Source organism: Brassica oleracea, chromosome C6 (genome assembly GCF_000695525.1).
Source record: "Brassica oleracea var. oleracea cultivar TO1000 chromosome C6, BOL, whole genome shotgun sequence".
NCBI classification, from domain to species: Eukaryota; Viridiplantae; Streptophyta; class Magnoliopsida; order Brassicales; family Brassicaceae; genus Brassica; species Brassica oleracea.
Genome location: NC_027753.1, coordinates 8265151 through 8279586, shown reverse-complemented (window position 1 = coordinate 8279586; position 14436 = coordinate 8265151). Strand labels below are relative to the sequence as shown.

The window sequence follows — 14436 nt, the reverse complement described above, 5'->3', positions numbered from 1 at the left end:
TCTCAGATTCAACGAGTGTTTTGGCGAGGGGAGTTGGATAACTGGGTTTGCTATAAATAGAGATGTGCTTACAATTTTTTTAGCATCACTCTTACAATTGGAAAGTCTGGAGTCATGAAAAGCGGTGAAGCTGAGAGGTTTCGTGAGCAGTCATGGGTTTCTTGTTCTTGGTTTTTATATGTTTTCATAAGCTCTCTGAGCGTTCTTATCGGTTTTTCCTTTGAGTTTCTTTTGTTTTTTTTTATCTTATTTCCGATGTTATGGTTAAGGGTAGAAACCCTTAAGTTCAAACTTTGGATTAAAATTGGCTCTTTGTGTTGCTGTTATTGCTGTCTCTCAGATACAATCATTATAAGCATTGTTGTTTAATTGTTCTGTCCATCTCTGTGAGTTGTTCAAGTATTGGAATGCACTTCATATTGAGGGTGTCAGTTGGCTAGGTCATTCTTACTTGGAGTTTTGGCATGTTTTGGTTCTATCATCAATAAGGGATCCTCGGCAGTGTCTGGTAACATCTTCCTTTGGTTACTGGTATTGTTCTGTCTTCATTTTGTTAAGAGAAACATTTATGGGGTATGGTTGTGGCTCCTGTTTATCTTTTAACTGCCAGGATCTTAAATTTGGGTATGGATTTGGGTTCTTGGGTTTTCTCTATTCTCGGTTAGGGTCTTGGCATGCTATGATTGTTGTTTTCAGTATAGAGCAGGTAGTGTGTTTGGTCTCATTAAACCACACACAGCCTCTAACTAAGTGCATGGAGAAGCACGTACATGTGATTAGGAGATTATATCACTTCGAGGGTTACGGGTGTAAGGAACAGAAATTGTATTTGGCTCCATTAAGCCACTTGCAGTTAATTTTAAATAAGGTCTTAGACATGCGATATCCTTTCTTAATACCCGACCAAGCACGGCAGCTTATTTTAACGTATATTACACAGAGTTACGGGTTTATGGATTTTATCAGCTATGAAAATCTGTGGTCTGAGAATGTGGTTGGATTTAGTGTTTTGCTTTTTTTATCGTTTAATAAGCTCTTTGAGCATTTTTATGTGTTTCTCCTTTGAGTTTTTTTGCCATTGATCGTCTAACATTAGGCTTGAGTGCTTGTATCTGAATTTCAAATCCAAACCTGAAACAGAGTAAAAACATAATGGAGAAGCAAAAATAAAGAAGGGTCCACCTAGTCTCGAACCGGTTACCTATTGATCTGCAGTCATTTTCTCTACCATAGAGCTAAGGACCCTTGATGTTTAACCATATAAATCACATTAAATATCAGCTTCAAATTACAATCACATGATTCAGATGATGCATAAAAGAAGAGATTGAAAGAGAAGTTATGGTGCGCGATTTCCACTCTTCATTGCAACTAGACATCCATTCACCAGATTTAACATAGATTAGAACCATGTTGTATTGATAGAGAGAAAATATGATTATGTGGATGAAGAAGAAAGAAACACAAAAAAACGAAGAGGAAAAGATCGTGGGAGTAGGAGGAGGAGAAAATATTCTTTGAAAGATTTATGGTAGATTTAGTTTAGATTTATGAAACATCTTTAACCGAATATGGAAGTTTCCATATTTTCTGGATTTTCCTAGAATATATATTCTAGCTTACGCAGAACACAGTAGAGTAGATGAGAAACATATTTTTCCTTAAGCGCCACATAACGTAAAAGGCAGAATAGCTTATGACACACAATATAGATAATGTATATCACTGCGTTGTGGTTATATGTCGTTATCAAACTGTAGGTATACTGAAGATATTTTTCTTGATTATAACGTTTCAAATTATAGATGTGTTAGAATATATAAGAAAGACTAGTTTACGTTGTATACCCTGAATATATCTATGTATAAAACTTAGTATCCGATTTCTAGGCTAAGTAGATAAACATACTGAGTATTCTAACTGTAGCTAGAAGATAAAATAAAATATGATTTCACTTTTTAAAAAAAAAAAATTTCAACATATATATTGTCATACTTATGTTTCCAATAGTTTTCATATTTTTTAACATTTTTAAAATTCAGTTTAATATTTTTCCCATAAAAAAAAGGTAAAATACGTCCAAAATTACCCAAAGTATCATAAGTCAAACAAATAAAAGTTCAAAATGTCTCATTTTTTCAATTTTTCCTTAATTTATTCTTCTCCTGATATATTGAAAAAAAATAGAAATAAATTGTTCTGAGATGCAGAGCCTGTACGCATGTGTGGACTGCAGTTATAAGAAAATGACAGCTTCTCGTATGATCATGCTGAGTTTTGTGCATGCAGTAAAAGGGGAATCCATTGTAATCAAACTAATAAGACGTAATTAATATATAAAATTTTCATAACAAAATTTCAACAAGTTAATTTTGGGTTTAAGGATTAAACATTTAGGGTATTATATTTATTGATCCTAATCATTATACTTTATGGTTCTCCTTCAGAAATATTTTAAATAAATACTCCATATATACAGAAGTGAATTGGAGTTAAATTAACATTACATATAGCTTTAACATTTCTTAATGAAGATGGGGTCAAGAAAAGCCTAATTGCCCATCATTTTCCCTTATAAAGGCTTCATTATTAAAAAGATAGTGTCGCCTAATCAAATTCTAAACTCCTTAATTGATGAACCCCTCCTAGTCTATAGGCTTCTCAAATCTCAGCTAAGATAATCCCTAGCCAATGCTTGCAAGACACTAAATAATAAGTCTAATTAGTGTAGCTTTGACTCCTACGATCGCATCACATATCATTAAGGACAAGAAAACAATTACTGAACCTTTGGTAAAAAGTTGAAAGAGTATTAGTTACTCCAAATCACTCAAGGCAAGTAGTTAGAAGTCCATAGAGAGCAATCATTTGTCAAAAAGGGTAAGTGAAAGAGGACCGGACCAATAGGCACTTGATTAAGATTCTAGACCAGTTTTATGAAATAACTTGAGATGGAAGCTACCTAATCCTAGAGTGATATGGAAGTTTGTAAGGATTATGAAATATTGATTTATGTTAAACCTAGAGTGTTTAGGAAATATTAAAAGTGTAATGTCTATATATTGAGACATATGATGAATGAATCAACTCACGGGTTGTGTGAAGTGATTGAGCTTAGTTTAAAGCTTTGGATTGATTAATAAGAGAATGACTTCTTATTAAGATTGTTTGTGATTCAATAATTGGTATCAGAACCATACTATTAAAAATCAGAAACTGAGAGCATGACACTGGGAAGAACACAAACATCATGGCCGATGTCAAGGATGAGATCGAGACGAGCAGCAAAGGAACCGGACCTTCGTCCATCAAATTTCCAATGTTAACTTCCTCTAACTACACCGTCTGGGCTATGAAGATGCGGATCGCCCTTAAAGTCAATGAAGTTTGGGAGACTATCGATCCCGGTTCAAAACATGAAAAAAAAGAATAATCTGGCTATCGCCTTGATATTCCAATCCATACCTGAAGCCCTAACGCTATAGGTAGGAAACCTCGAGACAGCCAAAACCGTTTGGGATGCAATTCAAGCCAGACACGTTGGAGCCGAGAGAGTACGAGATGCTCGATTGCAAACACTTATGGCAGATTTTGACAAGCATAAAATGAAGGAAGATGATAGAATCGATACCTTCATCGGCAAGCTAGCCGAAATCTCATCAAAAACAGCTTCCCTTGGAGAGGTTAATGAAGAACCAAAGCTTGTGAAGAAATTCTTGAAAAGTTTGCCAAGGAAAAAATATATTCACATGGTGGAATCACTTGAACAAGTTTTGGATCTCAATACAACTAGTTTCGAAGATATAATTGGGAGGTTGAAAGCATATGAGGAAAGAATAGGTGAATAGGAGGAAGAACAGAGTGATGATACCGGTAAACTGATGTATGCTAGCGGTGAAGCTCAGCAAGAAGGTTATGGTAGAGGAAGAGGACGTGGATGACGAGGTAATTGGAGAGGTGGAAGAGGCCGAGGACGTTATGGAGGCTTCTACGCACAAAGGGAAGCATATAAGCAAGGACAAAACAGAGACAAGAGTCATATTACATGCTTCTCTTGTGATAAACTCGGTCACTACGCCTCAGAGTGTCCTGATGCGAAGCTTAAGCTGCAAGAAACCGTTGAGAAGAAAGTAGAAGACACACAAGAGGCTGATGAATTGATGATGCATGAAGTGGTTTATCTCAATGAAAAGAAAGTGAAACCTAGTATTTTTGAGGACGAAGAGAACATGGAGAACGTGTGGTACCTCGACAATGGAGCTAGCAATCATATGAGTGGGAATAGAATGTTTTTCTATAGTCTTGACAAAGGCATTACGGGAAAGGTTCGACTTGGAGACGATTCACGAATAGATATAAAGGGAAAAGGTTCAATCAAGTTTGTGCTGAAAGGAGGCGAGAAGAAAACCCTGAGCAATGTATATTACGTACCTGGATTACGAAGCAATATTGTGAGCTTGGGGCAAGCCACCGAAGCAGGATGTTAAGTAAGCATGAAAGATAACTTGCTTATCCTATTTGATCGTGACGGACATCTGATGATCAAGACTTCAAGAACAAAGAACCGCTTATACAAAGTTGTCTTGAAAGCTGATATTGTTCAATGTTTACAAATCAGGGCACCTACCGACTCATCAAGATGGCACTCCAGACTGGGACATGTAAACATCGAGACAATGAAGGTAATGATAAGTAAAGGGTTGGTTGTTGGCTTACCAGACATAACAATCGAGAAAGAGACTTGTGCATCCTGCTTGCTTGGTAAGCAAACAAGAAAACCCTTTCCTCAGAGTACCTCATACAGAGCTACTCATCTACTTGAACTTGTCCATGGAGACCTCTGCGGGCCCATCACTCCTCAAACACCAGGAGGAAAACGCTATGTGTTCGTATTGATCGATGATTTTTCGAGATATATGTGGACTATATTTATTCAAAGGAAGAGTGAAGCGTTTAGCAAATTCAAAATTTTTAAGAAGCTTACTGAACAAGAGACTAAGGCGACTATAAAGACGTTCCGATCAGATAGAGGTGGTGAGTTCCTGTCACAAGAATTCACAAGCTATTGTGAAACACACGGTATCGTAAGACACACAACAACTACGTACTCTCCTCAGCAGAACGGGGTCGTCGAACGACGAAACCGTACACTCCTTGAGATGACCAGAAGTCTATTGAAGCATATGAACGTACCGAATGCATTGTGGGGAGAAGCAGTCAGGAACGCAACCTATTTGATTAAAAGATTCACGACACGGTCTTTACTAGGACAAACGCCGTACGAAGCGCTGAGGAACAAGAAGCTAAACATCAGCCATTTGAAAATTTTTGTGTGCATTTGTTATGCTAGAACAGAGGCCGCAGGGAGAAAGAAGCTTGACGATCGATCGAGAATCTTGGTGCACTTAGGGACTGAACCAGGCTCTAAAGCCTATCGATTTCTTGACCCGAAGAGCAAAAGAATTGTGGTAAGCCGCGACGTTTATTTTGAGGATGAAAAGAAATGGAGCTGGAGTAATGAAGTTGGATCAGAAGAAGGCTCGTTTGAAGTTGAAATATTACCACTAAAAAACAATGAGAGATATCTTGAGACTCAAGATATCAGCGAAGATGAAGAGAGTATCGAAAAAATTGTAGACGATGAGGACAATGAAGACGAAGAGGAATCAACGGAACCTGATCCAAGAAGATCAAGCAGAGTAAGCACTAAACCTTCTTACCTGGACGACTACGTTCTTATGGCTGAAGTCGAAAGCGAGATACTTCTAATGCGGATCAACAACGAGCCTTGGGATTTCAATGAGGCCAGAGAACACAAAGTTTGGGTAAGTGCGTGCGAAGAAGAGCTAACTTCAATCGAGAAGAACAACACTTGGATCCTTGTGGATCTACCAAAAGGCTTCAAGCCTATTGGTTTGAAGTGGGTGTTCAAAATAAAGAGGAACGCAGATGGAAGTGTTAGCAAATACAAAGCGCGGTTAGTAGCAAAAGGATACGTTTAAAGGCATGGAATAGACTATGATGAAGTCTTTGCCCCTGTGGCTCGAGTTGAAACAATCAGAATGGTCATAGCTTTTGCGGCATCAAAGGAGTGGGAGATTCATCATCTCGATGTTAAGACAGCGTTTTTACATGGAGAGTTGAAAGAAGAGGTTTAGGTTGCTCAGCCAGAAGGATTCGTGGTCAAAGGCAAAGATGACAAAGTATACAAGCTACATAAAGCTCTCTACGGACTAAGGCAGGCACCTAAGGCGTGGAACGTAAAGCTCAATGGGATTCTGAAGTCACTAGGCTTCACTCGATGTTCTAAAGAGCCGTCACTCTACAGAAAAACAGAGAAGAAAAGTTTACTTCTCGTATGTGTGTATGTTGACGACTTGCTCGTTACGGGTTCATCTTTGAGTTCGATTATGGAGTTTAAAAGGGAGATGGCTCGAAAGTTTGAGATGAGTGACCTTGGTAGATTGACTTACTACTTGGGTATTGAGGTTCGACAAAAGGATGAAGCAATCGTACTATCCCAAGATAGATATGCTAAAAAGATACTAGAGCAAACCGGTATGAATGATTGTAATCCAGTTCATATACCAATGGACATGAATGTGAAGTTATCCAAATCACCACAAGAAAATAGCATCGATGAGAGGGAATACAGATTGAGTATAGGATGTCTTCGCTACCTCTTGCACACACGGCCTGATCTTTCATTCTCTGTTGGTGTGCTCAGTAGGTACATGCAAGACCCTAAAGAGTCACACGGTGCAGCTCTTAAGCAAGTGTTACGATACTTAAAAGGCACTACTTCTCTAGGCTTACGGTTCGGAGCAGCAACAACACTAGAACTGGTTGGTTTTAGCGATAGCTCACACAACGTTGACGAGGATGACGGCAAGAGTACAACGGGACACATTTTCTATCTCGGTGACAATTCCATAACTTGGTGCTCTCAGAAGCAAGAGATTGTAGCATTATCATCATGTGAAGCTGAGTTTATGGCTGCCACAGAAGCTGCGAAGCAAGCAATATGGCTTCAAGAACTTATGTGTGAATTCGTTGGGAATGCTTGCAAGAAGGTGATCATAAAGGTTGATAACAAGTCTGCAATCTCGCTTACTAAGAACCCGGTCTTTCATGGCAGAAGTAAACACATTCATAGAAGGTTTCACTTTAGAAGAGAATGTGTTGAGAATGATCAAGTTGAAGTGGAGCATGTTCCGGGAAGTATACAAAGAGCTGACATCCTTACGAAGTCTTTAAGTCGAGTTCGTTTCAAGGAAATGAGGACCTTAATTGGAATGCAAGATGTGGGTGAAGATGAAATCAAGCTTAAGGGGGAGAATGTTAGTTTAAGCTTGAAGTAACTTGAGATGGAAGCTACCTAATCCTAGAGTGATATGGAAGTTTGTAAGGATTAGGAAATATTGATTTATGTTAAACCTAAAGTGTTTAGGAAATATTGAAAGTGTAATGTCTATATATTGAGACATATGATGAATGAATCAACTCACGGGTTGTGTGAAGTGATTGAGCTTAGTTTAAAGCTTTGGATTGATTAATAAGAGAAGAAATTCTTATTAAGATTGTTTGTGATTCAATAAAACCAACTCCCAGTTTTCCATAAATGTCAACCACACCATCGATTATATTCTTCTTGGTATGTTTGTCATGATAATTTCGTGTGAAATGTTATACAAAAGGATAACTAGAATTCAAAGTAATCAAGAAGATAATCAAGCTTACAAAGTTATAATCAAACAATGTTTATTTAGTTTAAAAAGTGGTACATATATATTCTTAGTGTAGAAGAAAGCTTAGTCAATCTCAGGAACCAATGTTCCTTTATGAAAATCCGGGTTAGTATATGAAATAAATGTTTGGGGATCCCAAGAAAAGAAAAGTATGACACAGAACTCAAAGAAGAACAATGACAACTCAATCTTTTCTTTGAAACATCACTCAGAAAACATCAGTCTCTCTTTTCTCAAATCCCCAAAACTCTCACTGAGAAAAGAGAAAAAAGAGAACAGGGTACCAAAAGAAGCATAACACTACAACGACCAAGCACATGGTATTATAAGATTCTCTTCCTACTTTGCACAATGATTTTTAGCTTAAGAAAAAACTAGGGCACCGATGATGGTATATGGAGTAGGGACGAGTGCATTACATGGTCAAGAGAATTGATAATCATGTGTGACTCCCTTTCAAGCTTTATAACGAAACAGCCTGCAGAAGAATAGATGATCTATACATAAGCAAATAGCAACTCATAGAGAACTTCTAACAACAAAAACAAAATATTGATGGAGAAGTAAGAAGTTGTTTATTGCAACTTATCAACAAAGGTAGAAGCAACCTTCATTGTTCGTAATAACATGATCTTCTTATTTGACTGACTCAAACACACATGCACGCCATTGGCGGAGGCAGAAAATATTTCTGTTGGGGGCAAAATATAAGTTATGGAGCAAAAAATAATTATGAATGGGGACATCATATAGATTGAGCTTTAAGTTACACTATTTTTTTTAATCTTGTTGGGTTCATTGCCCCCATGTTGTTGCACGTGGCTCCGCCAGTATGCATATTAGCAGATCATCAATTGCTCTCTGTATCCATATTATACTTTGAATTACATTAAAATTTGATAAAACTTCTAATGAATATAAACGAGTGTTTCTATAATCATTCACGATTTTTTTATATTTCCTGCAATATTTTAAATTCATCTGGAATATGACCAACAACAAGAAGTAAATGGAAGAAAGGAAATTTATAAGCCGATTTTATTTACTTTCCCTGGATAAATTTCATAGATCATCTGCGTGTTACGGAACAGGCTTAAGTTAAGATGGGCCTCATGATGTTGGGTTAATAGTTATCGAAGCCTAAGAATTTTTTTGAAAAAACAACAACGAAAGGACCCATAAATATCCCGTGGGCATATTACTTCCTATTTGATACCTTGAAACTACAAATTATATTCATTTTACTTCAGGCTTTACAAAGACATAAGCCAGAAGAGCCCAAAAGATGAACATAAACAAAACATGTATGACACGGAATAAACTTATAACTAGGATGAGACGTGGGGTGATACAGAAATAAAAATCATATATTCAAAGCAGTATTGTTCAATTCTGATATTAGTATGGTTTCGGCTCAGTTTTTTGATATTTTGGTTTATAAAAATTAGATATCATATTAAAATCATATATGTTTTGGTTTTGTTCAGTTTATATGATGTCTATTTTTGGTTTGTCCAATTTTAGTCTGGTCTCGGCTTGGTTTTTCGATATTTTGGTTTATAAAAATTAGAAACCATATTAAAATCAAATTTATTTTGGTTTGGTTCGGTTTATATACTGTCAGTTTTTGGTTTATTCAATTTTATACCAAAAAAAACTTAAACTATATTTATCTAATTTTGTCAATTTAATTTTGTATGATTAAAAATCAAATTTATTAAATACTACTCTAATTTTTAAATAGAAGGTTTTTGTATTATATTTAACTATTAAAAATAACTGTTAAATAAATTATAGTTATTGCATATTTATAAGAAGAAAATAAAAATGATTAATAATATACTAAATTTAAGATAAATATATGTCAATTATTTAACGTCTTAAATATCAAGATCATATAAATAAAATAAACTACATGTATATAATTATATTATGTAATTTACATAAAACTATACTACTATATTTTAATTAATCAGTTTATTTGGTTTATATGGTTTGATCGGTTTATATAATGAACCATATCTATATACCACAGTTTCTAGAAATAACATCTATTCGGTTTATATGGTGTTACCAAATCAAACTAATTTTTCTATTTCGATTTGGTTGGGTTTTAGTTGGTCCGGTTTTAACTGAATTGAATACCCTTAATTCAAATTACTAAATCGTAGATAGTTTGCAAACATGTTTTTTGTACTACAATGAAAATCCTCCCTATCAAAATCAGATAGTTGGTCATGTTTTTGCATTTTAAATATAATACGAAATATCGTAGATAGTTGACCATGTTTTTGCATCTTAAATATAATTTTCCATATTTACCTCATACGGAGTTGTGAAGATGTGATGGGGCATAGCTACTTTTGTGTCAAATGCAACTAGGGCTGTTCAATATGGTAAAACCGAACCGTACCGAACCGAACCAAACCGAAATAGATAATATGGTTTGGTTTTGGTATATACCATATAAACCGAATGGATATAATTTTATAAAAACCGTAGGATTTGGATATGGTTCGGTATATAACCGATTAAACCGAATAAACCGAAAAAAACCGATTAAAAGTAGAAACATGTAAATATGTATCTATTTTATAACAATACATGAAAATCTATTTGTTATATAAGTTAAATTTGTGTTAATAACTATTACCATAATTTTATAGTAATAAAGATCCTTAATTTGTAAAATACTTGAACTTTAATTAAATAACAATACATCGCAATTCAGACATCTTATTTTCTAAGTCTTCTTTTGATCTTTTTGCTTTCTTTTAGTCTTCACTAAATTAATATGAATATTATAAATTTGATGGACAATAATTAATGAAAAATTTTCACAACTTTTTTCTTATCTGTAAACAAACAAAGTTTTGTGTTCAATTTATGATCTCAAACTAAATAATTATGTTTTTTGGTATAAAACCGAATAAACCGAAAACCGACGGTATATAAATCGAACCGAACCGAAGTAAATATGGATTTAGAATGGTAGTTATATTTTACTAACCGAAATACCGAAAACCGAAAAAAACTGAACCTAAACCGAACCGATATCCGGATTGAACACCCCTAAATGTAACACTTATAATCCTGCCGTAGAAAGCGGTAGCTCTTTGATTTTTTTTTAACATATATTTTCAATACAAACATGATACCTACCAAACATTACGGTCATTAAATTTCACCATTAACTACTAAGATTTGCATTTATTATAATTTGCCTTAATTTCCAAATAAATGTAATTAATTTTTGTCTTAGTGATAAAGATTTTCCTTAATCCCCTATTACCAAACTGTCAAGTTTAGTATATTTGATATTTATTATTCATTGCATTAATTTTAGAATTTGTGGGTTGTTTCTTTTACTAAACCAATCTCACATTAATATCCCGAGTTACTCCATTAAATGATTTTTTTCTCATGCTCGGTATCAAAACCGTAAGCTGGCGTAATGTGCCTCCAATATTTAATATATCCTAGCGAAATTATTACATAGCTTTTGGACCAACTTTTTTTTTTCAATCGAATATGGAGCTGGACGTCATACTAATTAATATGCTAATTAACTGACAACTAAGCTGAACACTTTTTTAATTAATACAAAATACAGGTTATAATTTTTCAAATGTTTCTCTAGTAATATATAGGGGATGTAAATCAGATTCTAACTTTCCAATATCATTATAGTTTATTGACCATTATTATCTGTTAATCAGACCCTACAAAAAAACATACAAAATTGATTGAGAAGTAAGAAGTTTTCAGGATTATTGCAACTTTAAATAATAGTTATAAACAAAATTTCGTTGTTTCTGATATTAGCTCTGTTCTTTTACAAGAGGTTGCGTCAGCGGTTTGCGGCCAAATGTATAACCATTTTTTTGTTCAAGCATCTGGAGAGCAACACCGGCGGCGGTGCTTTTGCCTATCAAAAATAATCGCAGCGACTATCTAACTGCCGCTACTTTTAATAGCGTCACAAACGACACCGGAAACCTTCGCCAAAATAATCGCAGCGTCAGCTTAATTAATGTTCCACCATTTTTTTGTTTATTTTGATGTTCAGTTTTTGGCCGCAAGCCGCTGCGTTCGCGTCTTGTAAAATAAAAGAGCTACTATAGTTCTCTTATTTAGATGCTTCAGACACACGTGAATTCAGTTTGCATATTAACAAAGAACAATCAATTCTTTTCCATATTCACATTACACTGAATATGCATTAAAAATTAATAAACACATCCTTGATAAAAAAACATTTTTTACCTGAATCATGAGTTTTAGCTGCATGACAACAACAACAATCAGAATTCAATTAAATAACAGAAGATTTGAAAATTTAAACCTTAAAGAAGAAAATGTCAGTTTATCCTTGAATTAAAATACAGTAATTTTAAAAGCTATTTTCTGCTTATATTTCCAGACAAATTTCAAACCAACCTAACATATATCATATATGTAAAACAACTATATACAAATGACAAAGAAAACAATGAAAGGTCATAAGGATTTTTAACTAAAAATGGTGAGGATTTTTAACTAAAAAATGTGGTTTAGTGGTAGACGGACTTTGGATTGCTAAGTAATCCGGATTTAAAAGCACATTATTACACTTTATCTTGTGGCCACGTGGATATAAAACTATGTTTTCGGCCTTATTTGAATATCCAAAAAAAAATATATCCATAAATTATATTTTCCTATGGAGATTAGTCAGGTTCATTCTATAGATTCAGGATACCTCCATGTAAATCAAAGGTCTTAAGGATTATAGCAATGAAACCATTTCTCTAAATCGAATGCGTATACTGTATCCAAGCCCTGTATCCAAGTTAGACATTTCACAGGAGTTATGCTTTTATTGTGAATATGAGAGAGAGATCAAACTAGATTTTGGATATGAGATAAGAGGAAATGCATTTTATGTAGACCATAAGTGCTCGGAGTAGAAAGAAAGCAGGTAATAAACATGTTATTGAATAGTTGTTGAGTGTTTAACAAAAAATAATAAAAATGTTGCAAACTACTATATAAACTACAATATTAGTTACCAATTTTTTTTTAAAAAAAGTCTTATCTTATGATTTCCACATATGTACCCTAAATCCCAAATTTGTTGAGAAAACATACAAGTATTTCTGAAATTATTTTTAATTAGATACAAATTAAATGCTTATTTTAATTATTAACAAAAAATATATATATTATAAATATACATAAGTATAAGAAAATGAGATATCATATTTTGTTTATATTTTTAGAAAACAATGCAGTAAATTTGTTATGTTTTTGGAAATTTAGTGATTAATCAAAATTTCAAACCAAATTATTAATACATATATGCACATAGAAATTTAATGAATTTGTATAAAAAAAATTTATAACAAAAATAAACATTTATATTAAAAAAGGTATTAACGAATAAACTAGTTAAGAATAATAATAACATCATTACCTCGAATATTTTAAAAAGAAAATTTATGATAGCATATTTTGTAAATAAATACGTCTATCAAAATATTAGTTCCATATAATGATTTAAACTTTCCATCGTGATTTCCTAATAAAAATAATTTATACATGGTAAAGACATCCATCTTGTTATTGCTGCAAGTAGATTTAAAAAAGTTATGTTTAGTTAAAAAGTAGGTCCCTAAACATAAATTAATCGCATAAACTTTGTTTAATCACTTGTTTTTGTTCAAAGAAAAGAAAGTAGTTTGCCCATAAAGAAAAGAAAGTCTTTTGTTGTTCTTTAGTAATTCTATCATCAAGTCACAAGTACTGCTTCTGAATCCTAGCTCTGTTCTGTTCCCACCACACCCTCGCAAGTGTTTCCCCAAACTTGTCTCGGCTACACAACACAAACAACATCACTGTCTCAATCTGTTCACAGATAGCATACATACATGCAATAATACCAACAATGTTACCTGAATCGAACACGTTTAAGCTCACGGCTACCATCAGGTAAAGCTCTGATTGTAATGTAGATACCAGGCTCATCTTGTTCCACCCATTCAGCTTCCGTGTCGCTTGCGTTACTCACTGAGACCTCCTCGGACCCCTCATCTGCTGAGCTACTTCTAGCAGAACCACCGTCAATAGATGATGCCTCAGTCTTGTTCCCACTGATGCCAGAGAGCTTTGGTGTTGAAGCAAGACCAGCAGAGTCATAACGCTTAGGCGTTTGGATTGGTTGGTGATCAAGTGAGTCAGATGATGAGTATCCCATTCCTCGAGGCTGCTCTTTGTTGAGTGGTGGTGTTACAGGACTGTCCTTAGCCGACTGTATTTGCGAGCCCTGACACAAGGTTGTTACAAGAATCTATTTAGGACGAATGATTATTGAAGCTAAGAGTTGGTTTGTGAAGTAGCATTTACCCCATCTTCGGATGCAGGAGGAGTTGGGAGTGGCTCGCTCTCCTGATTGAACTGCTTCACGTTGTATAGCTCCATGACCTTCTCGGAATTCTCTGTCCACCATCTTTGTGCTTGCCATTTATCAAACATCTCACGACTGCAACAAAGTAAAAACTTACTAAAATGTCACCTTCAGTTAAACACACGTTAGCTTAGCGCCAAGGCCAAACATGTAACACAAAAGCTCAGCAGCTGACACTATAGAAAGAATCAACAAAAGCTAGATATACAAATCTTGGGGGGGGGGGGGGGAAGTCCAAAAATG

At 34.6% G+C, this 14436-nt stretch overlaps 2 protein-coding genes across 2 annotated transcripts in view; one reads left to right on the top strand and one right to left on the bottom strand.

The window, feature by feature from the left end:
* The first annotated feature begins 3250 nt into the window (after positions 1-3250).
* On the top strand, positions 3251-4487 carry LOC106297383. The gene is made up of 4 exons (XM_013733632.1): positions 3251-3385; positions 3486-3840; positions 3893-4035; positions 4086-4487. Exons 1-4 carry the CDS (start codon positions 3251-3253, stop codon positions 4485-4487), a joined length of 1035 nt encoding a protein of 344 aa, XP_013589086.1.
* Positions 4488-13335: 8848 nt separating this feature from the next.
* LOC106296838 (protein Brevis radix-like 2) overlaps positions 13336-14436 on the bottom strand; it is a 2716-nt gene continuing 1615 nt past the window's right edge. The window contains exons 3-5 of the mRNA XM_013733065.1: positions 14133-14268; positions 13682-14052; positions 13336-13602 (exon numbers count right to left, since the gene is read on the bottom strand). Coding sequence (XP_013588519.1) covers positions 13524-13602; positions 13682-14052; positions 14133-14268 — 586 coding nt within the window. The 3' untranslated portion in view covers positions 13336-13523. The remainder of the gene's footprint in view (positions 13603-13681; positions 14053-14132; positions 14269-14436) is intronic.

Bases quoted from the DNA above. Each gene is read 5' to 3' on its own strand.
- LOC106297383 (XM_013733632.1), top strand. From the start codon at position 3,251: ATGGCCGATGTCAAGGATGAGATCGAGACGAGCAGCAAAGGAACCGGA. The intron at 3,386-3,485 runs GTTTGGGAGACT...CTAACGCTATAG, and splicing joins TCGCCCTTAAAGTCAATGAA to GTAGGAAACCTCGAGACAGC. The intron at 4,036-4,085 runs GTCATATTACAT...TACGCCTCAGAG, and splicing joins AGGACAAAACAGAGACAAGA to TGTCCTGATGCGAAGCTTAA.